The sequence below is a fragment of the Schistocerca gregaria genome, chromosome 3 (assembly GCF_023897955.1).
Source record: "Schistocerca gregaria isolate iqSchGreg1 chromosome 3, iqSchGreg1.2, whole genome shotgun sequence".
Taxonomy (NCBI): domain Eukaryota; kingdom Metazoa; phylum Arthropoda; class Insecta; order Orthoptera; family Acrididae; genus Schistocerca; species Schistocerca gregaria.
Genome location: NC_064922.1, coordinates 753351207 through 753376778, shown reverse-complemented (window position 1 = coordinate 753376778; position 25572 = coordinate 753351207). Strand labels below are relative to the sequence as shown.

Sequence of the window (25572 nt, the reverse complement as noted above, 5' to 3'; positions counted from 1 at the left end):
TGGCACCGTTGTTTGAAGGCAGCACTAACGTGCCATGAATAAACCTGGTCATCAGCATTACCAGTCATGCTACTCAGATGCTGCACCTGTCCGATGATTTTGTTGACATGGATGCAATAAAGATAGTCACGGAAGATCGGCTGAACTTTTGTGTCAGTTGAGAGCGCATGTTACCGGGATCCATCTCCCAAAAGCTTCGCACCACGGCATACTACCCTCCGTCATCACTAAGATCTCAAGCACTGTAAATGTTATGCTCGCAAAGAAGTCGTTACACCACCACTCCAAGTCCAATGTTCCAGCCCGTATTAAGTTCTCCATACACAAACAATGAACACTTTGACGAATGGTCAGGCTATAAGTGTCTCATTGAAATGTGTTAAACCAGTGTATATCTTGCAAAAAACACCAATGACAACGCCTAAACCGAGGTGATCGCCCATCTTGGATCAAGATGCTATGTCCCAAGTGTTGACACTGAAGCATCAGCCTGCAGACACAGACCCTCCTCCGAGCGAACAATTCACTCTGGCCAACAGGTGCACTTCCCAGCATGATTTCTTGATGCCAAACCGTTTCTTCTGCCCATGGGGTTGATGTAAGCACCAACACATCAGCCGCCATGCGCTAACATGAAGTTCGGTGTTGCATAGTGTACACTGCAGTTTAGTATTCTCAACAAGTGAATCACAGCTGTCTGAGAAGATCCACACCAGCTGCCAGGTGTAATGTATCTTTCACGTTCTTGTATGTTTTCTACATGTTCTGTTTACTCTGTTCTAGTGACTTTGTTGGTAATGTATGCTCTTTGCCAATGTTCCGTTACCTAGTGTTATGGAGTTAATGCCTGTAATCAGCTTCTTTTTAAGACACGGTTTAGAGCTCCTAATTACGGCATTTCTGTTCTGTCCATTTACAAGATTCAGTACATGTATAGTCCATTTAGATGCTACGAACACATCAAGTGAAAGTCAGTCAGTCAAAAGCACAGCTGAACTTGACAAATTCTTACATTCGGCAGGTCTTTCACTTTTAAGCATTGGAATAAAGGCAGAAAACTCATTAACCACATCAATAAAGAAAACCTGTAACTGTGCAGATAGTCAAGTAAAAGAACACATGCAGTTCGTGCCACTGTGTAACTAACAACAAACGTAAAAAGAACAAATGAAAAGAAACTGAAGTATGAGTTCAAACAAGTTCATGCTAACAGTTTATTGAAATTAGTTTTTTCGCCTTGAGGGTGCTGAAATCTCAAAAATGATGGAATCACATACTAGCAACAAACATATTTGAAAGCACACGATGATTCAATAAAAGAGCTACGGTGTAATCCCATTTACTATCGTTGCAATATCATAAGTCTTATCAGAATGTATCTGAAGTAGAAATGTTGTTGCTAAAGGAAAGCATGTAAACATGCATCACTAACATACTAGAGAAGATGCAAGAAAGATCATCCTTCAAATACAACTTAATGCATGGAATTTTCTGCTTGAGCCCAAAAGTATACTAGCAACAATTTTAACAGGACAAATGAAAGTACAGTGATTTAACGATTAGGGACACAATAACATCCAGTGACCCAGATAGCAGAATACGGGAACAGATGATAAAGTAATCTAATCCATCACTTCCTCAAGTACTGCAAATCTTAGTGCATTATGATTCGGGTGCCACAGCAGCCAATAAGTTTGATCAGGCCCCAATTTGTGGGTCAAGTCGCCCCTTGTTCGCAACTGCCCCAAACAGCCACAACAACGAGAGCATACACAGCCGTTCAGACAACCATGTAGACACATAAAGAGGCCTGTGAATTTAGCGAAGTCTTGCCCTGGATGTTTTGCTCGCCATAGAAGACAGGACTGCCCATCACATAACGCAATGCATTACACGTGTGGAAAGAAAGGCCATGTCCCAGCAGTTTGTTTGCAATGACACAAAAATGCCAGTTTTGCCAGCTCCCAGGAAAATGAGGCTCGTGCATGTGCAGTGAATGCTGTGTTTTCAACAGCTCTGACAAAAGTAATATAATGGTTGTGCCTCTTTCTTGCCCTAATGTTGTGCAACCATGTTCTAACAAACTATTTGCCTCATTATGAGCTGGTGACCGCTGTGTGAACTTTCAGTTAAACAACAGTTGGCCCAGCTTCGCACCACCCACACACGGAAAAAGGTGCTGCATCTCTTTCTCGCCACCCAAGAGACGGACTATCACCGGGGGAACTTCTGCATGACCACTGTAATTGGACACTGCTACACTTGCTACACCCACCGCAGCATCCAGCACTGCCAATGGTGTGCTAAGTTTAGCTTTGAACCGTGCGATGAAGTTCCTTTCAGGGTTTATGGCAACCATGGGCAGTGGGAAAGAGGCGTAATCTAGGAACTTACTGGTTCTTTTATGTACTTAATTGCAGTTCCCGATGATTTGCAGTGCCGCCACCAGAACCAAATTCGTACGTCTCATTGGCCTGTGATTCTATTGCTTTTCTTGCCCCAGATTCACTGCCTCATTGGACTGTGCGGCCTTCGCAGCCACCTGCTGGTGTCACTAGGGCACCCCAAGAGAAATGGATGGATGATGTGCCCTCGCCCTGCCATCCCCGCTTGCCGACCCAATGGACATGGACCCATCACTGCCATCATCATCCCAGGGCATAGTCTCAAACCTGGATGTGTGACCTGGTAGCTGTTTTCTAGAGGATATTACTGATGCCTCACAAGCCAGATGGCGGGATACAGTCAGGAGTATGTCGTCCTCCACAGTCACAGCTCCTGGCTCATCACTATGTCCAGTGCACTGAACACCGCACCCTCCTACATTACAATGGTGCACCATATATATATATATTTTGGAAGGCAGGTGGGGGATGTGTTGGCATAAGCTGTCGCCAACACAATGGTTGGCAAAGATGAAGCATTAAGATCAACAGTTGGCACAGGATCAAGCACACCTATCACGAGGGACGCCAGAGACACATACACAAGCAAGAGGCCACCAACGCCTAGATGTATTAGGCCGCCACTGCCAACGGAAGGCCACACTGACTCATCTTCGAGTCTGGCACCTGACAGTTCAATCGCAGAGCGGGCTCAGTTCACATCCCAGGTTACGACAGTACACAGCGACCAGATTTGTGACTATAGCAAGATCGCCGATATTGTCTGCAAGAGGAGCATTACTGATGAGCTTGTACCACAACACAAGTACTCTACTCTACATCCTCTCCCTTGCTTCCTTATGATACAAGACTCTACACTTTATATGCAGCAGTGCCCATTTGAAGGCTAATGATGTTTGCTGAAAACTACAGCTTTGTAATTTAGAATGAAATCCACAACACTAAGTAACTGTACAAACAATCCTCTTTGTATTTATGTGATAAATGAGAAAAATCAATAAATAATAGTAAACCACTGCTAGATAAGTGATGACATGGATCATAATGTGGGATTTGTAACTATGGACTGAACACTACCCACGAGTCAAGAAACTGCACGACTTCGCTGATGTATAACCACTCAATATAAAAACAGAAAACCTTTAAAAACTTGTGTGAACACAGAAAAGATTTTTCAATCAACACTGAACAATCCTTTTCTGTGACTAACGAAGCTAAATGCGTGTGTGTGATTGACTGAAAGGAACTGTGAAACATCTATTGAGGAAAGCTAGGCTTTAACTTGAGGTTGATGTACAAATACCAATTGTATATGATATCTACAGTTTACACAAGGCTAACAATGGCAAATGCTTTTCCCCTTCTTAAGAGAAAAATCAACGAAAATTTCCTATGCAAGAACCTCAAGAACAGATTTTTGACAATCAGCAGAGTACCTGGTTCCAGGAATTTTCACAATTACAAAATGCTTTCTGTAAGTCATTAGAAATTAGAAGAGTAACATGTTCTGAAAAGGCTTAATTTATTTTCTCATTCAATGAAAATGTCCCACAATGGACATGCACCCACACTCAACAAAAATCTTTTTGGCAGCTGTAAATGATGACAGGTGATTCTTTGCCTTCATCAAGAACGTTATGATGATGGAGATGGCAAACTAATTTTTCTTCACCCACATGGGCCAGCAGTGTCAAGCAAATGTATAACGTTTCATGAAAATCTGAGATGGCGGGAGACATGACCTAGGTGATTTGACCCACCATTTTAAGTAAATATACTTAGATGTGCAGTAGACTGCTGCATCAGTCTACTGACATGCCCTGGAACACTAAGCTGCTACAAGAGTTCTTAGTTTTATGTGTTTTTATTGCTTAGCTGTAGTGGATTCAAACCACACTAATCTTGCCTACATTTAGCAAAAAAAAGTTTAAACTGACTGCAAAAACTTTGGCATCGCCTCACTGTCTGTAACTAACCACACAGAATGATTAATTGGGTACCCAATAACGACATTTCAAAAGAAGCTGTGCTGTAAAGATTTCTTCATGTTCTGAAATATGGCCTAAAAGTGAAATGGCACAAAAAAATCTCGTCTAGACTTACATTACGACAATGTGCGACTGTATTACAATGGTGAATCTATTTTTATACCCACTCAAGAAAAATGCAGGAAACGTTAATGTAGTACAAAAAACCTGGAATAAGGAGACTCCTAAGTGCACTGCAAGTGTCTGCACTTACAATAGGGAACGAAGATGTATTTTATTTACATAGATCGACCATTTATTTGTTATCTTTTGTTAGCCACTGATACGGAGTCGATAACTGTGTGTCTCACAAGTACCACATGGAATTTAAAGCCTGTGTTTTCGATAAGACAATAAAAATCTGTCTTCTTTTACATTTATTTACAACCACAGATGCATTCACAGGTCACAGACTGCCTTATCAGCGAATGTCTCCTAGATGTGTTAGTAAAAGAAATATGAAGTATCAACCTTGTTCCAAAATATACGACGAACGGTGGTCACTAATAACTCTAATGCATATCAGCAGCAATAACCACAGGAGAAAACTACATTACTTTTGTAATAATAAAAGCAAAGCAGGTTGTTTTGCTCTTTGGACAAACTGACAGTGCAAGTGCCCCTCAGTAACAGTCCCAATACTACAGCAGTTCCAAGTGTTGGATCTCACACATTTAACCTGCAGAAATTGACTCTCTGATCAGTGCGTGCCACTTTGGCATGATGAGATCATCTTCAAACTATTTCACACTAATCATTTTTTCCCATGTGAAATTGAGGCCAATGAAGGATAGTGAAGGCAAGGTTTCAAATGACACTGGAAGTCTCCAGGTTCATATTTTTTCTGCTGGTAACAAAAGGGTAACACTTATTTTTACAAAAAGGCATAACTACCTGGAAACAGCCATACATCAATATTTGGGGAGGTTTATTTAGGATGTTGCCCACTAAATTTGACAAAGGTATACAAAAAAGTATGTTAAAGACTGTAAGACACAGTTTAGTTTGGAGTGTGTACAAGTTGCAGTAGGTTACTCAATAAAGAAACAGAAATTGAGAACAAACATTGATTACTGCTACATGGAATATCAAAACTTTTCTTGGTGCAAAAAAGAACAGATTTTGTTACATACAAACTTTCTTGATAAAACTGATGTGAAATATTTAATGTCTTTGTTTCACGTTAAACTATCTTCTGGAAAGCCATCTGAGAGGTTTCACAAAAAAGAGAGAGGGAGAGAGGGGGAGAGGGGGGAGAGAGGGGGGAGAGAGGGGGGAGAGAGGGGGGAGAGAGGGGGGAGAGAGGAGGGAGAGAGGGGGGAGAGAGGGGGGAGAGAGGGGGGAGAGAGGGGGGAGAGAGGGGGGAGAGAGGGGGGAGAGAGAGGGGGAGAGAGAGGGGGAGAGGGGGGGAGAGGGGGAGAGGGGGGAGAGGGAGAGAGAGAGGGAGAGGGGGAGGGAGAGTAGGAGGCAGAAATGCGCTCATGGATTATTGTGGCTTTGTGTATAAAATACAAACCCTTCATCCGTGATAAGTCAGTTTTTGGCAGCTGTTGTAAGACAACAGAGACGCATGTGTATTCTAAATTATTCGCCATGTGGTGCACTTATAGCAAGAATATATTACAAGCTTCTTTGCGTCCATCATAGGATATCTGCTACAAACCATTTAGACATTTTCAAGACCAGCCAGTAAAAAGTTGGAACTTGTAAACTTTCCCATGAACCCACTGCAATAATATGAACTATGACTTGATTGGGAAATAATTCAGTTTGCAAAAATGATGTAGAAAAAGAAAGTCTATGTTATGTAAGCAAAGCACATTGGAAACTAAGGAAACATGCTGAAAGGTAGAAAACTTCTGTGATTTCTACATGACCAAATCTGCAACACTGGACAGCAACATTTTTTTGGGACTAAAAAAGGTGGCATTTATACATAAACAACAAAAATTAAGAACAGGTGGTGGCATTGGAAGGTTCCAGTTTTTTTAAATCTATGCAATACTAGAAATGAAAAATACATTAAAGTAAGAATAAAAGTTTGTCAAGGGGATATGAAAACTGATTACAATTCTACCACCCTCAGTCACAAAATCATCAAGTACTGGATGGTGCATTTTTCCATGATTCTACACATAAGCTCTCCATGCTTCGATACAAGTGCAATAATGGATTTCATAAAAAAGAACAATCTTGAATGGCAAATCTGTCAAGCAAGAACTCATAAACAATCAAACTTATTATTTATGAGGTTTTCTCGAAGTGTTAATGTTCGGTAAGCAAAGGTTGTTTGCTTGCTACCAAGGTTGCAATTAGACCTGGGGTGTTGTTTGAGTTCCACAATTTATACCCCTGGTACTTATTATGCTCTTTCAAATGCATCTGTTATTTTGTGCCTGCAGTGCCCTGCTCTAAAAATACATCATCTTCGAGATTCCATCACAGAAGCACGAACTGATTTGTGAGATCTTAATACAGTGGTTGCAATGAGCCCAGACTTACTTTAATTACCCATTAATGCCCATTAATTAGGTTTCTTGACAACAATTTTGATAAATTCCTTATTTATGCTGTTCTATAAAACAAATGCCTGCAGTACAATACTAGTCTTGCCATATATCATCATTAAACTCTGACTGCACTTCTGGTAACTAATTTGAAAATTTTACTTTAGGCTGGTCAGAATTTAAGCATTTCCAGAATTTTTGTTCAATTTCTGTATAGTCACACCTCTAACATTATGTCCACACATCAATAAAAACACATTTGTTTCAGTTTAGCTAATTCCAATGTCTTATACCTGGGTATAAATAACAAAATGTTTGACAGTTAGCTGTTTAAATGACAGATACAACAGCAAAAGCCCTTCAATCAGAGAATAAGCTTCGACACACCTTCTATTCTATCCATTGTTCTCATATCATTCTGCTACCTCAGATACCAGTTGCCACAGATGTCTCATGTGGGTAGCAACATAACAGTATTAAACTATGTTCACCGTTTTCACTGTTTGTCAGTGCAGCTTGTTTCTTTATGTGACAGAAAGTTCTCAACTGGATGGGAAAGTCTCTGGAAAAGTGAGAAGACTACCATGACTCTGTAAACAGTTGCTATTACTACAGCCATATCATCTGTGCAGTCAAACATGTACTGACATCACTCCCTACCATGCGTGACTATCAATCACTTTGTTAGTTTGATTCAGGTATATCCACAAAATCTTTCCTGTGCCCTACTGATACAAATACTGTTACTGAGCTACCCATCATCATTTCATTTGTTTGTAGTATTACATTTGATATGACAAAGGAAACGAGATGAAGTGAATGTGTTCCTGAGTAGTTCAGTAAAAAACTTATCAAACTTCTCACTACATCAAAGGACTCAGAAGAGAACTCCAAGAAAAGAGAGTCCACATCAAACCTGACTGCAATATCCATATTTATAAATCACTTTAATAGTTTGCAAAGTGGTCAGAGAAACAAATGTGAAGTTTGCACTTTCCCACATATTTAGAATCTGCTGCAGTTATTTTGTTAGCTAACATTAATGTTCTAAAATTACTAACTATTTATCTTTCAGGAATGCCCTCCTTGTATATGTCATGGATGTTATTGTAAAGTAACAGTTAATAATGCCATTTGATAAGACCTGTGCACTGAGGAGAGTGATTACCTTTCTCAGTTTTACTAACAACCTAAATAGAAATGTCATGTAACAGAGTGTAAGTCCCCTTGACATAGACAAAAATGTGAATTTAAGACTGTAGTATTGCCTAAAAAAAAAAAAATCTCTTATAAATCTCCCACGTGCTGTTCATCCCTTGCAAATGTCAAATCTAAGTGATGGCACACTGTTAAGTGCTCTAAAATTTTCATGGCGAATTTCCAACAGACCACAAACTGAAGCAGTCATGCAATTCAGCTGCTCACAAACTATGTAGGGAACAAAGCTATAATCAAGAAGTTATAAATGATAAGAACATTATTGTGGTCTTCATCCCACATTTCTGGTCTGGCACAATTTGAGAGTCTATCAAAATGAAGGTGTTGGTTGGGACCCTCACAAAGGATGACAGATGTTCCACTATAGGCAAAGCTTGGAATATATTAGTCGGATAACGCTGGGTGTCTCCTGCACCTGAGTCAGAAATATTTAATGGATGTAAGTTTCCTTGTATGACAGAACACGTATCATCTTTTTTCTTTTTCTTTTTTTAAAAAAAGAGGTCATAAAATAACACAAAGAGCACTAAGAGGTAAACTTGTGGATACACAACAAAACAGCATCAACAATACTTTACAATCTGGTTGCAGTATAAGCAGCAAGCACAATTTAGGCCAGTGGTGTACAGACTTGCTAGTAAAATAGGTGCAAACCCCTTACTGTGACTACATGAGGGCCGCAAATTCAAAAATATTGTACCATGATACAAGTTTTTATTCGAAATTAGGAATCTCTGCCCCAATGCCAGCTGAACTGGGCTCAAAAGAACGAAGTTCTACAAGGGCCTGCTGTCTCCACTTTGGGGAACAACAAAAAATGAAATTACAAGAACAAATGTTGAGGGGCGGACTACCATCAGATCAGTGGCAAGTGGCACGTGGCCCGTGGGCTACAGCCTGAGCATCCCTGATGTAGACCATTATACTGTCAGTGTAATGAAAAGATCACAGCAAATCGTCCTAACATTGTGCATGAGAACAGAATTGTCAATGTGGATGGACAGCCATAAAAATATTGCGTGCTCTTTAATTTGACTGAAACTCATAAATGTTTCTGGTACATATAAATTTTAACTGGTTTTGATGTGAAGTCGTGGTTTAGTAATTAAAACAGGTACTATGTACACTTATTCTCTTAACATGGAAAACCTGAAAAGGTGGTGGTTGTTTTAAAGCTGCCATTACCAGCATAATTTAAGAATGAAGAAACACACAACACTGGTGTAATATTCTACAATATTTGTTATTTTAGAAACCAGTTTTTGGCTGTTACGCCTCTGTTCATATAAAAAGATGAATACATATGGCTGTGAAATTTTTTTGTAGCCAACAATTTTAAAGTAGTCCATCTAAAGAGTATCTTGGTTGGTTTTCAAATGTGGCAATTGTTAATGTTTGATACGGACTAAAGCATGAGGAATTATTTCAGTAAAATGAAATGTAAAACTATTTAGTTTTGATAAATTACGTAACACACTGAATAATGAACTGCATGATAAATTACAACACTTGTTCTGAGAAGAAAAATAAGTTGAACAATTTAGAAAACTTTGGTAAAATGTTCCAAGGGTGTAACTGAACAAGATAATCTTGTCCTTGAAAGTCCAATATTAAAAACTGATAAAATATTACAAGTGAGACTAAACCGGTAGTATACTAGCTACAATTTTGACAGGGAAAGTGAAACTACAGCAACTGAAATAAAGGAAAAATGGGGCATATGAATATGATGGGTAACTTATAGAGTGCTCTGGATGGGATTATTAGCAGTATCAGCAGTTACAAGTGGTGTGTAAGAGAATCAAATCTGATCATTCATTATTAAGCTCAGGCAAGTGGACACATGTTTATTAACTTTAGCTACTTCAAGGCAGTTTGTCTTCCTCCATTTGTGGACGTTATGTAAGACTGCATGTTGTATCTTGTATGTATGCCTACTTTAAGAAGGTCATCCACAAAAGTAAAATCTGCTTTTCTAAGCCATCAGCTTTTATAGTATTTCTTCAAACAGATGGATATTGCCCTGCCAGACTTGCCTAATCAGCATTTGCCATAATTACAGGTGATTTTGTATATTCCACTCCACTCCAATCCAAGACTGATGTGCTGTCTCTACCATTAGGGAAAATGTGTCGAATAGTGTTGTGCACATAAAATTATGTTTCTAAATTCCAGTGCACAGGGTTAGATTTTGAGAATGGGTTCTGAAACAAGTGCACGGCAGTGAAATGGATCCTTATCTCATCTGTTTTCAGATGATGCTTTGTTTCATTTACACAGGTATGTTAATTTCAAAAACTGTGCAGTGTAGTACTGACAGACCTGTTCTGCTTCATGTGGGTCCCCTTCATAATCAGAAAATAGGAGTGTGGTGTGCAGTTAGTGGTGACAGAATAAAAGGCCTAATTTTTTAAATGGACAGTGAGCAATGAAAGATATGTGCAAAACATTTTGCAACAGTCTTTTAATAAACTGAGTGGATGAGAATGAAGCTTTGCATTTTTTTCAACAGGATTTGCAAGGGCTCATACAGCCAATGTTTCTTTGCACACAATACACGATGCGTTCCACGACAGACTCATTAGGAACAATATCTGGCCTGTTCAAAGTCCCGATTAAACCCCATGGGATTTCTATTCGTGGAGAGCACTAAAGGATAATGTGTCCACAACAAATCCACACACATTACAGGTACAGTTCCAGCATCTGCTTCCATGGCATGGTTCAGCACACAATTTATTTGCATACATTTTAAATTCATTAATGTGGTAGTAGACATATGACAGCATCTGATTCATCAGACAATGGAGCACTCGATGCTTGCCGTCTACTGCACCATTAGTGCAGTCACCAAATAAATGGAGCATACTGTATTAGTACAGTACATTACTAATGAGTTCTCAATTCATTATTTATCTGTATATTCAAGTACACACACAAATTTCACGTTCAACAAATCTTTCATGCAGGACAATTGTACAAATGTACTGTCATTTGACCACCAAACAGACTCCCATAAAGACGACAAAGTAATAAGCATCTTTGGTCAGAGAGACAACTAAAAAATTTGAAAGAAAATAAGTCACCCGATCTGGGCAGAATCCCAAATCCATTTTACAGAGAGTACTCAACAGCACTGGCCCCTTACCTAGCTTGCATTCATCAACAATCTCTGCCCAGCATGAAGTCCCAACTGACTGGAAAAAAGCACATGAGAAGGATAAAAGAATGGACCTGCAAAATTACAGACTAATATTCCTAACTTCAATTTGCTGCAGAATCCTTGAACATATTCTCAATTCAAATATAATAAATTTTTCTGAGACTGAGAAGCTTATGTCCACGAATCAGCATGGCTTTAGCAAGCATCGCTCATGTGAAACTCAGCTTACCTTAACTCACATGATATACAGTGAACTCTGAATGGAGGGCAACAGGCAGATTGCATATTTCTATATTTCCAGGAAGCATCTGACATGGTGCCCCACTGCAGGCAGTTAACGAAGGTATGAGCATATGGAATAGGTTACAGATACATGTGTGGCTTGAAGACTTTTTATGTTATAAAATCCACTATGTTGTCCTCGTCAGCGGTGTTCATCAGAGACTAGACAACTACCAGAAGTACCTCGAGAAAATGTGACAGGACCGCTATTATTCTCTATATACATTGGCAGACAAGGTGGGCAGCAGCCTGTGGTTGTTTGCCGATGATTTGGTGTACATTAAGGTGTCAAAGGTGACTATAGAGAAGATGACTCGGACAAAATTTCTAGTCGGTACTATGCATGGCAGCTACCTTTAAATGTAGAAAAATGCAAGTAAATGCAGATGAGTAGGAAAAATGTTCAGGTCAGCATTAGTAGTGTCCTGCCTGACACAATTAAGTCATTTAAATATCTGTGTGCAATGTTGCAAAGCTATAAGAAATGAAACAAGTTAGTGAGGACTGCGATAGAGAAGGCGGACAGTCGACTTTGAAGGCGGACAGTCGACTTCGGTTTATTGGGTGAATTTTAGTTAAGTGTTGTTCACCTGTAAAGGATACCGCATACAGGACACTGGTGCAACCTATTTTTGAGTACTACTAGGGAGTGTTTAGGATCTGCACGAGGTTAGATTAAAGGAAGGCATCGAAGCATTTCAGAGGACGGCTGCTAGATTTGTTACGGATAGGTTTGAACAACATGTAAGTGTTACAGATGCTTCGGTAACTCAAATGGGATTCCCTGGAGGGAGGGTGACTTGCTTTTCAAGCAACACTGTTGAGAAAATTTAGACAACCAGCATTTGAAGTTGACTGTTGAATGATCCTAATGCCACCAACATGCATTTCGTGTGAGGGCCACAAGGATAAGATATGAGAAATCAGGGTTTATACGGAGGCATACAGACGATCGTTTTTCCCTCGCTCAATTTGCTGAATGGAACAAGAAAGGAAATGACTAGCAGGGTACCCTCTGCCACGCATACTGTGATAGCTTGAAGAGTATCTATGTAGATGTAGATAATAAATAATGAAGTATGTAAATGTTTTTGTACGAGATAAATACGCAGTTTATCGGTCAATCAGAGTCTAATGTCCTTCAACGGATACAGCATACACTACATACATGAACCCCTTTCCATATGATCGTGTGGGTACCTTTTCTTGTAAAGTTAATGAAAAAAGATATTTTTTAGTATTTTTATGCTCTAACTGTAGGCTATAACTCATATTAAAAATAGATGTTCATGAAAAAAGTTTCAGGGTTGAAAGAGTTATGGAGTTATCCCCAAACTCCACTGCGAATTTGATATTATTATGCTTAGAATTTAGATATTTGTGGAATACTTAAGTTGTCATAGTACCCACCCAAAAGCTCAACATGAAAACCAGCACCCAATCTTGTAAGAGAGTAGGTTATTTTCCACGAAATGTTTTTCAAAATTTCTATGAAAATTTCTGCTAGGACTGGGCTGAGAGGGCACCCCATAACTAGACCATTTAACTGTTTGTACATCTTGGCATTGAAACAGAAATAATTTTTTGCGTTACGTAAGTTCGTGTTGTTGAATATCGTTCACTATGTCAACTGAATTGTTGAATATCGTTCACTATGTCAACTGAATTAATAATACCATGACCATGTCTAAACTTGGTCCTGATTTTGGACAAGTTATTTAACTCTCTGGCTAAATGGCAACACAGAGATGAGAATACACTAAGGCCATAAAAATGTCTGGGAGCTATAGGATTCATGTTGGGGAGAAAGTAGGTATCAGAGTCAAACAAGAGGGTTATCTAGAAAATAGATTACATTTTGGTATTAAAAAAAGTATAGGAAAACTGATGTTTTACAATTAAATACTACTTTCCAACATAGTCTCCACACAAATTAAGGCATTTTTCATAGTCACAAACAAGCTTTGAAATTCTGTTCTCATAAAATTCAGTTCACACGAATTTAGGCATTACCTTAATGGCATATGTGCTTTGAAATTCAATTCTCATGAATTCTGGCTCCTTACACTTCAACCAGTTAGACACGGCATCCTGCAGTTCCACATGGATGTCAAACTGCTGTGTTGCAAGCAATGTCTTCAACGTTTAAAACAGATGGTAACTACTGAATGCAAGATACAGACTGTAGGACAGATAGCATTATTGACTAGCAGACACCTGGGGTTGTTTGGCCACCAGTGCAAGTCTTTTTATCAGATGCCATTTTGGCGTATCAATGATGAGGAGGACAAAACACCATCCAGACCCCGAGCACGTAAAATCTCCAACCCGATCGGTAATCAAATTCAAATAAATCAACAACAAGCACACCTTTCCTGTAACAAAAACAGTCGCCATAAGCTTTCTTGCAGGTAATGTTTGCAGGGATCTTCTTGGTTTTTTGGGAACTTCTCATCAAGAATGGAATTAGGTCTTCCAGTTCACATTTATGACCGAAATCCCACCTCCAATAATGGTTTCATCACAGCTTTTTTGAAAGAACCAAGAAATGACCATGACATAGCCATACGCTGATTCTTGTAGTTTTCTGTCAAGACTTTGGGTAGCCATCTTACAAAAAATTTATGATAGACTAGCTTCCGTGCAAGGAGTTCATGCAACAAACTTCGCGAAATTTGTGTAAAATTAAATGAGGACTCAGTTATTTTGAATCAGTGGTTTCCTTTAATCTTCTCATCGACTTTTGCGAACCAGTCAATCAGTCACAATGCTGTCACCCACCTCGTTCTTCATCATGAACATTAGTTAGGCTACTTTTAAACATAATGTACCATTGGCATACTTTACCTTCACTGATTATGTTGTTTCCATACACTTTACACTGTTGGCAAGTTAGCCATCCTACTCATATGCACCATTTTTCTTTTATTTCAGTTTCTGTAGTTTCACCTTAACTGTTAATACTGTAGTTACAAGGACAAGATTACTTGTTCAGTTACACACTTTGAACGATCCCACCGAAGTTTACTACATTGTTCAACTTATTTTTCTTCTCAGAACAAGTACTGTAATTTGTCATGCAGTTCATTATTCAGTGTGTTACATATTTTATCTAAGCTAAATAATTTTACATTTCATTTTACTGAAATAAATCCCCTTTCCTTAGTCCGATATCTAACATTAACAACTGTCACATTTGAAAACCAGCCAAGATACTCTTTAGATGGACTAGTTTATATTAAAAACAAAGATTCCAAGACTTACCAAGCGGGAAAGCGCCGGCAGACAGGCACATGAACAAAACACACAAACACACACACAGAATTACTAGCTTTCGCAACCGATGGTTGCTTCTTCAGGAAGGAGAGGGAAAGACGAAAGGATGTGGGTTTGAAGGGAGAGGGTAAGGAGTCATTCCAATCCCGGGAGCGGAAAGACTTCCCTTAGGGGAAAAAAAGGGCAGGTGTACACTCGCACGCGCACACACACACACACACACACACACACACACACACACACACATATCCATCCGCACATACACAGACACAAGCAGACATATTTCAAATATGTATGCTTGTGTCTGTGTATGTGCGGATGGATGTGTGTGTGTGTGTGTGTGTGTGTGTGTGTGTGTGTGTGTGTGTGTGTGTGTGTGCGCGCGAGTGTACACTGTCCTTTTTTCCCCCTAAGGGAAGTCTTTCTGCTCCCGGGATTGGAATGACTCCTTACCCTCTCCCTTAAAACCCACATCCTTTCGTCTTTCCCTCTCCTTCCTGAAGAAGCAACCATCGGTTGCGAAAGCTAGTAATTCTATGTGTGTGTTTGTGTGTTTTGTTCATGTGCCTGTCTGCCGGCGCTTTCCCGCTTGGTAAGTCTTGGAATCTTTGTTTTTAATATATTTTTCCCATGTGGAAGTTTCTTTAGAAAGAAACTTCCACATGGGAAAAAGGTGTCTGTGTATGTGCGGATGGATATGTGTGTGTGTGTGTGTGCGCGAGTGTACACCTGTCCTTTTTTTCCCCTAAGGGAAGTCTTTCCGCTCCCGGGATTGGAATGACTCCTTACCCTCTCCCTTAAAACCCACATCCTTTCATTTTTCCCTCTCCTTCCCTCTTTCCTGACGAAGCAACTGCCAGTTGCGAAAGCTCGTAATTCTGTGTGTGTGTGTGTGTTTGTGTGTTTTGTTCACGTGCCTGTCTGCCGGCGCTTTCCCGCTTGGTAAGTTATATATATATATATACTCATCTTTTTACACAACAGCCAAAAACTGGTTTCTAAAATAATAAATATCTTAAAATATTACACCAGCACCATATGGTTTTCTTCATTAAGTATCAACCATTCAACCTAGAGAGTACAGAACAGTCAGTTAATACAAGTACTATTTTTTATAAGGATCATCAATGTTCATGACACAGTATATTCTTGCAAAAAAATTGTTCACTTGCAATTCAATCAACAGACTTTGTTATATGTTCCTGACTCCCAGTGTGACCACTAAATTTCACAATCATCAAACAAAATAACAAACAAATATTAAACAAAAATTAATAACAACAATAATAATCTGACTGGTGCCCTCCAATTCAAGAGGTTTTATAACTAATTACAAGAACAAAGAAAAAGTGTTTATATCCCTTGTAGAATTTTATAAACTAATACAGTTCAAAACCTATCAAATTTTAACTGCAGTAACTGAAATTAGGATTGGGTGGAGTGGTTGGGGAGACCATTTGCTTTCTGCCACACACCAAGCTGCCCTCCATCTTCTCAACGGCCATCACTTTATGGTGCTTTACACTGAAATATAATCGTATAATTTACAATTCGTAACCCAATTGTCAATTGGGACAATACATGTGTTAGAATATAAATAGTTTCAGTCATAGTCTTCGGTTTGTTTTATGTACATCTGTTTGTTTAGTTACTTGGACACTGCTTCAATTTGGTTGAAGCTTGGCTTCGGAATGAAGGCTACATTTATGCCAATGTGCATATTTGCATTTGTGACTTTTGCCCGGATATCAAGCTTACTTAAAATTACAGCTCCAATAAATGAAAACTTTTCAAAGCTCAAGGTCCCTTCTTTACTTACTACCAGTTTTCCGCTAGAGTTCTTGATTTTTCATGTATTTGCTTCTCCTTTCTCCAAAGGCATCTTTAATTTTGTTACAGGCAGCATCCATCCTTCTGCTAGTTACACATGCTTCTACAGCCTTGAATCTGTCCTCTAGCCATTCCTGATTAGTCCTGTTGCGCTTTCTGTCAATCTCGTTTTTTTATTAAGTTGGTGCAATAAGTTCATAGCATTTTTGTTTTGCATGCTGGTATTCTGGTTACTACGTGTTTATTTATCAACTGTCATTTTTTATTTGTAGTTCATTATTGCTATTTGAGTTTAAGTTTCATCATTTTGTCATTTGGAGATGGTGAGAGGGAGCTGTGAATCCCAGAAAATGTAGTGATGAAGAGGAGTTAGTAGAACATTTCTGACACATTCTTTCGTTTGGGATCAATGGAGCAGGGACAGCAGCACAGATTGAAATATTTGTGCAGTATATGAGGATAATGCCACTGGACAGAGCACAACAAGAAAATTGTTTTCTCATTTTAGGGAGAATCATTTTGACGTTAGTAACTCTCCACCTTCAAGAAGATATTTGGGGTTTGATGAAGATCATTTAAATGCATTAATCCACAATGAACCATGACATTGTACTCGAGAACTGGCAAATGTGATTAACAATGATCATTGTATCATAGTGAAGGTTCAAAAATAGGGTGCGCAATTACCACATGCTCTAAGCCGGCCGAACCACCCCTCGAGGGGTCTCCTGGCCACCAAGGCCATACGCTCATAATAATGCTCTAAGCCAAAATCTCAAAGATAAGCGGGTGGACATATGTGCATCTTTGCTTGCTTGTCATCAACAGGCTGATGAACAACACTGGTCATTCTTATGCTGTATCGTTAATAGTGATGAGAAATGGTGTCTCTACGCTTACATATGGAAAAGGAAGGAATGGCTGAGGCCAAACAAAGCCGCTACTCCCCACAGAAAGACCTGTGCGCATCCACAAAAATGTCATGCATCTGGTGGAACAGCAACAGTATGGTGTATTACAAACTGCTTCCGCGAAGTGTAACCATCACTGCTGGCATTTATTGCCAACAGCTGAGGCATCTTACAGCTGCAATCCAAGAATGACCACAAAGACTGCATGAAGTGTTGCCGCTCCCTGATAACGCTCTTGCACATTCCGATTTTCACCTTTTCTGTTCTCTATTAAACAACCTTCACGGAACCTCCTTTGCGGATGAAAATGCACTTCGAACAAGCCTCGACGAGTTCTTCACCTCAAAACACATGATTTCAACAGTCACAGAACTAAAAGGTTAGCCCATCATTTGCAGAGTGTTGCAAATAGTGAAGAAGAATGTATTAGTGATGACTAAAGTATCTGTTACCTGTGTCTCTTGTGTTTATTAAACTTATGGAAAAATGCTACTAACTTAGGCACCACCCCAATAGCTGTCCCTATTCCATTTTGCCTGCTTCATTTTTATAGTGTCTCTTTTCATCAATTAAGTTCAGTATCTCCAGTGAAATCCAAGGATTTCTACTAGGTCTTGTCTTTTCATCTGTTTGATTCTCAGCTGCTCTCACTATTTCATCTCCCAAAGCTAGCTCTCACTATTTCATCTCCCAAAGCTAGCTCTCACTATTTCATCTCCCAAAGCTACCCATTCATATTCTACTGTCTTCTGTTTCAGTCAACTGTTGCTCCCTTTGAAGTTCTCATTAACCTATGGTTCTTTCAGCTCATCTGGGTAACATTTCCTTAATATCCTACCTTCTTCCAACTTCTTAAGCTTTAATCTACAGTTCATAACCAACAAATTATGTACGATATTGCAGTGCCTTTGTCATTCCGATTTATGAGGTAAGGTTCCTTGGGTCATGCATGCATGTCCAAAGGAACAGGCACGGCGGTAATTACAGCCATTATGAAATACATTAAATGTAATCGCAGTTGCAAATATGGACAACCGTCAGCTCTATCATGGAATGACGACAATGAAAATTTGTGCCAGACCAGGACTCGAACCTGGAATTCCCGCTTCCCCCTCCAGGTTCGACACCCTGTCCAGCACAAATTTTCATCTACATCTACATCTACATTCATACTCCGCAAGCCACCCAACGGTGTGTGGCGGTGGGCACTTTACGTGCCACTGTCATTATCTCCCTTTTCTGTACCAGTCGCATATGGTTCGCGGGAAGAACGACTGTCTGAAAGCCTCCGTGCGTGCTCGAATCTCTCTAATTTTACATTCGTGATCTCCACGGGAGGTATAAGTAGGGGGAAGCAGTATATTCGATACCTCATCCAGAAACGCACTCTCTCGAAACCTGGCGAGCAAGCTACACCGCGATGCAGAGCGCCTCTCTTGCAGAGTCTGCCACTTGAGTTTGCTAAACATCTCCGTAACGCTATCACGGTTACCAAATAACCCTGTGACGAAACGCGCCGCTCTTCTTTGGATCTTCTCTATCTCCTCCATCAACCCGATCTGGTATGGATCCCACACTGATGAGCAATACTCAAGTATAGGTCGAACGAGTGTTTTGTAAGCCACCTCCTTTGTTGATGGACTACATTTTCTAAGGACTCTCCCAATGAATCTCAACCTGGTACCCGCCTTACCAACAATTAATTTTATATGATCATTCAATTTCAAATCGTTCTGCACGCATACTCCCAGAAATTTAACAGAAGTAACTGCTACCAGTGTTTGTTCCGCTATCATCTAATCATACAATAAAGGATCCTTCTTTCTATGTATTCGCAATACATTACATTTGTCTATGTTAAGGGTCAGTTGCCACTCCCTGCACCGGTGCCTATCCGCTGCAGATCTTCCTGCATTTTGCTACAATTTTCTAATGCCGCAACTTCTCTGTATACTACAGCATCTCTCCATTGATAACAACATGCTGTGTTCTGTTTGCTAAAAACTCTTCAATCCAACCACACAGCTGGTCCGATATACCATAGGCTCTTACTTTATTTATCAGGCGACAGTGCGGAATTGTATCGAACGCCTTCCGGAAGTCTAGGAAAATAGCATCTACCTGGGAGCCTGTATCTAATAATTTATGGGTCTCATGAACAAATAAAGTGAGTTGGGTCTCACACGATCGCTGTTTCCGGAATCCATGTTGATTCCTACAGAGTAGATTCTGGGCTTCCAAAAACGACATGATATTCGAGCAAAAAACATGTTCTAAAATTCTACAACAGATCGACATCAGAGATATAGGTCTATAGTTTTGCGCATCTGCTCGACGACCCTTTTTGAAGACTGGGACTACCTGTGCTCTTTTCCAATCATTTGGAACCTTCCGTTCCTCTAGAGACTTGCGGTAAACGGCTGTTAGAAGGGGGCAAGTTCTTTCGCGTACTCTGTGTAGAATCGAACTGCTAGGACTAGGACTAGAACTTCCTAGGCTTTTTGTCAAGTCGGTACATAGAATTTTACTTTCAAATTCACTGAACGCTTCACGCATAACCCTCCTTACACTAACTTTGACATCGTTTAGGTTCTGTTTGTTCGAGAGGTTTTGGCTGCGTTTAAACTTGGGAGTGAAGCTCTCTTTGCTTCCTCAGTAGTTTCCTAACTTTGTTGTTGAACCACGGTGGGTTTTTCCCGTCCCTCACAGTTTTACTCGGCACTACCTGTCTAAAACGCATTTTACAATTGCCTTAAACTCTTTCCATAAACACTCAACAGAAATTTTCGTTTTGATCTGTTAGGTAGTCTGAAATCTGCAATCTATTACTCTTGCTAAACAGATAAACCTTTCTAAACACCGTCTGAGCCTTTGTAAAAATTTCGGCTGAATTTATCTCTGGCTTCAGCCAGCTTTTTGTACCTATAACGATTTCAGCTTCGGTGCTTTCTATCAGCGCTTGAAGTTCTGGTACTTTACCAATGCAGCTTCGACAGTTTACAATTACAATACCGATCATTCGCATCATTCCATTATACAGCTGATGGTTATCCATATTCAGAACTGCAAATACATTTAATATACAATAAATTATTGTCGAAGTAAACATTTGCACCCGGAAATGTCTTACAGTTTAAAATCTGGTTCCAAAATTTCTGTAATATAATTCACTCTATAATCTTCCTGTGCCTTAAAGATGTCTTCCACGTACACAACCTTCTTTCACGATTCTTAAACCAACTGATGACGATGATCGAATTATGTTTTGCACAAGATTCTACATGGCATCTTCCTCTTGCATCCCTTTGCCCCAGTACTTATTCCACTATTTTTCTCTCTCTTCCTTTTCTTCCATCAAATTCCTCTCCTCCGACACACTTAAATTTTCCTCTCCATTAACCATCTATGTGAATAATTTTTTTTTTTTTAATCTCATCACACATTCTTTCACTCTTTATCATTTGCAGAGCTAGCTGGCACATAATTTGTACTACTGTAGGAGTGATAACTTTCTGTCTATCTTGGCTATGATAGTTTGATCACTATGCTGTTCACAGTAGCTTACTCAAATTTCTATTTTCTTATTCATTATTAGACTTACTCCTGTGTTACCTTATTATTATTCTGTGCTGATAATCCTGTACACACCTGAACAGAAGTCCTGTTCATGCAGCAACCGAACTTCAATAATGCCCCATACATCTAACATCAACCACCCTATTGACCATTTTAAATTTGATAGCCTACTACCTGATCGTGGCACCTAACATTCCATGATTTAAACCGTAGAATATCATTTCAGTTTTTCCTGATGACAACACACTCTTGCATAGTTCCCGCCTAGAGATGCAAATTGGGGACTATTTTCTCTCTCGAATATTTTACCCAAGAGGATGCCATTATCATATAACCATACAGTCGAGCTGCATGCTCTCAGAAAAAGTAACGGATGTAGTTTCACATTGCTTTCAGATGCTTGCAACACTAGCACAGCACCAAACAGATGAATAGTTTAATCATTGCTTGTGAATGTAGAAAATGTTTCATGTAAATGTTTCGTATCTCCTGCAATTCCAAAACACAATACAAAAGATCATAGTTCTAATTAATCCAACCAGAAGAGAGAAATATATACAACAATATAACAAATTATGTTGAGTGAGTTTTAATAATACATAAGAACTTACCGAGTTTGGCAATGATATTTCAGTAGTATATGGATTAAAACACAAGAACTGTGTTAGGCACTAGACACTATCTACTGTAAGCAAATGTAACTTTTACTTGTTTTAATTTAGAAAAATGGAACTTAGAGGAAACTGAAAAAAATCTAACTCACAAGGTCCTTTATCAAGTTTATCTATTGCTATAATTCTGCTCCTGCAATTATTTAGTGAGCAACACGCCTGAGTACAATCTAATATAGCACTCACCAAAAGTAAAATTAAATATTAATTAACATTTACTTTTTCTGTAAGAATAACAGAGTATTCTGTTTACCTGTGACTGGGTCAAGCTCTCCTTCTTGGACAACATGTGCCACTACTTGTGCTTGTGATTCATCGGCTGCCTGCTGGTCAACCATTGAGGTCATCACCAGCTGCTGTTCCTCTTGACTCTGTTCTTGCTGGCGTTCCTGTCCCTCCTGATTTACCACAGTCCCATCTTCACCCTTTATAAAGAACTGGGAACAACCAGCACCGCCGATAACGTTCACTTGTTCTGGCATCAGCTGTGCGACAGCTTCAGCTACTGCTGTATCAAGTGTAAGCACTGCACCTTCTTCACTTCCCTCACCCCCTTCAGTCGAAACATAAACACACTGTTGTCCTGACTCATCTGAAACCTGCTGACCATCTGTTGATATTTGATACACAACACCATCTTCACCAGTCACAGTCACTATATCCCCACTCATTTTACCTGAAGCACCATCAACATAAAGTTTTCTCGCAGGCACTGAAATACCAGATCCACCCTTCCCTGTCTGTGTCACTACCTGAGTCGTATTCACTCCCTGCTGTGAATTTTTTGCTGCAGAGTCAGCAATTTTTGTCACTGTCAATCCCTGCTCTGTCCTCAAGGGATCCACATAGTTATTACTATTTTCATTCTCATTACCCTCCACGACTGTTCCGGTTGTTCCACCTGGGCTCATTTCAACTTTCAACAGAGTTTCTTTATTGAGAGGAGAGGAAGGTCTAGGGTCAGGTAAGATTTCTTCAGGTTCTTGCTCTTGTGGGGGCCCTGAATCACCAGGCAAAGATTCAGATTGGCCTGATGATTTCGTCTCTGGGCTGGGTGGAGGAGTGGGTTCCCCTTCCGCACGTCCCAAGATCTTTCCTGTTTCTGGACAAAGAGTGAAAGGTCTTGGTGGACTATCTGGTTCAAGAGATGGAAGGTCCCCCATAGGCAGTTCTGGAAGAGAATCGTCAGACTCACTTTCACTTGTAGTAACCTCATGGAATTCCATATGAACACCATCTGTGTCCACTAGTTTACTATCTCGCTGCTTGTTGCCATCTGAGTCACCAACTTTTGACGTTTCCGCATTACGACGTCCTCGTCCTCTTCCAACGCTCCGCCCCGGTCTTTCCTCTTCCTCATTCAAATAATCTTCATCATCGTCATCATCTTCTTCTTCCTCTTCATCTTCTTCGTCGTCGTCATCATCAAAATTTCCTCTGCCCTGTAATGAAGCCCCAGATGGTGTTAGTTGAGTCACGGATTTCACTGATACATTTGAATTTCCATCTTCACCTACCTTCATTTTTGCTGTAGCAAGAGATGACACGGGATTGTTTCCTTGAACAGCTTTCCCAAGCATAGCTTGTATTGGTTTCACACCACTTCGTGTCTGGGCAGACAGCGAAGACATTATCTTTCCTCCTTGTACTGGCACTCTTGGGCTAACTGCCCTCATTATTTTTGTTTGGACACCAGGTATACCAATAGATGACTTTTTGGCATTAAGAGGAGCACGTAACATTCCTGGTATTCTAGGAGATAGTACTGGTCTTACAGGATTGGCGAGTCCCGGCCGAGCAGCCAACACAGAAACAGGTCTGGTTCCCGACTGCAGCCTCGGACCCAGTACACGAGGTGATGTTAATGGTGGTCTCTGCCCAGGTGATGCCAATCGAGGTGTGAAATTCTTCAGGTGCGGACCAGTTGGTGAAACTCGTACTAGTCCTGGAGACAGGCCTTGGGGACGAACCGAACCAGCAGTTTTGCTTAACAATTTTACCTGACCAGGGCCCTGAGCAACACGAGAAATACCAGATGACTGCACGGGTTTTCTTATAATACCTGACTGGGTCACAATAGTTTTAGTCTCACCACTTCCATTATTTACAGACTGGCTCGATGTTACTGCTTTACCCACAGCCGGAGATCCTGAAACAGATTCCAGTTTTACTACTCCTGACTTATTGGATACTATGTATACTCCTGAAGTGAGATTTGGCACTTGCCGCGGATCAACTTTTATAACACCTTTAGAGTTTGCAACCAATACAGGTGGCTGAGATGCATTTGAATCTTTGTTTGCATTTGATTGAGAAAGTTTTGTTTTATGTTCTGGAGATGAATCAGATTCTAATCCTAGTTTCACTGCCAATTCATCTGCATCATCCTTTTTATTCTGAACAATTGTAACACCATTCAAAGTATTTTCTTGTGGCCGTATCTTTCTAGGTCTTCCAGGAGACCTTTTAACTGTTGGTCCCATAAGATACTGTTCTTTGCTTTTGGGAACTGCCAACAGCTTTCCTGAAAAATTTGCAGAATTGCGGTGCTGCTGCTTCTCATGGTCATCATGAATTGATGAAGCACTGGAAGCTCCAGCATCTCCACTGCTCCAGTCATCATCATCTAGTGGTTCTAATTTCACCTTCTTTTCTGGCAAGGACAATTCATCATCATCATCTGTGTCACTGTCCTCACCAGCTTTCCTCTTGCCTCCTGCAACACAGAGATTATATTTATGTACTAGTAGTTAACTGGGTTGGTTTTCATCAGTTTTACTTTGCAGTCTTTTTTTTCTTTTTTCCCCCCAGCATATGGAACTACACTTTTGAATTACATCCTACTTGGAGAACGACTTTTTGTTTTTTATAAAAATAATTCTGAATGAACACAGTCCTTGATCAATTTTGATGATGGCAGACAAAGGTTGTATTGATATCACTGTCCAAACATATCTTGTGGGAGGCTCACACTTCTTTCGCAGTTTGGAAAAGGCAGCAGGCCGGCAACATTTTAGGGGGAACAAATTTCCACAGTCTTCATTAATTCAAAACTATTAGCTTTAAAAATAAAACCAAAATGAGAATTATAGAGAAAAAAATCATGTCCATTATAAAAATATCCACTTCAGTGTGACTTGTAAATAAATAAATAAAATAAACATACACAAACTAAATACATAAATTGTGTAAAACATTTATGGTGCAAAGTGATTTTGGACAATTAAGCAGCAGTAGTAAAATTGTCCTTGCCCTCACCCCCCTCCCCCAGACAGTGTAGTACAGGAAATGACACATTAACTTGCAACAAGGTGTATTCGGACAGAGCTTTAAATATTACTTTTTTCTATCGTCATCCAAACTGATCAAGGCTTTTGTTCATTCAGATCTGGTTTGTAAAAATTAAAAACTAGTGGCTAAGCAGGATTTTATTCAAATAGAGTAACTTCATATGTTGACTGCCTTGTATGTCGCTATTTTGACTGTGAATGTTCATGTAATGAGTATTTTTCACTGTGATATAATAAAAATAATTTACCAAAAGTGTTTGCAGGTATGTTTGAAGTACAAAGATGTTTAAATGGGGAAACATCCAACTAGCAACATACCATATTTACTTGTGTCCTACTTACCAATCAGAAGGCAAGAACAGAATACTTAAACAATTTTAATGCTGGACAAATTATTATTCACAATTTGCCTACAC

General features: G+C 39.7%; 1 protein-coding gene across 5 annotated transcripts in view; it reads right to left on the bottom strand.

The window, feature by feature from the left end:
* LOC126353925 (uncharacterized) overlaps nucleotides 1–25572 on the bottom strand; it is a 142816-nt gene that overhangs the window by 26620 nt on the left and 90624 nt on the right. For 4 of the 5 annotated variants that reach the window (XM_050003178.1, XM_050003176.1, XM_050003180.1 and 1 more), the window contains exon 10: nucleotides 22120–24582. In XM_050003178.1, coding sequence (XP_049859135.1) covers nucleotides 22120–24582 — 2463 coding nt within the window. The remainder of the gene's footprint in view (nucleotides 1–22119; nucleotides 24583–25572) is intronic. The other variant, XM_050003181.1, reaches the window with a different exon arrangement.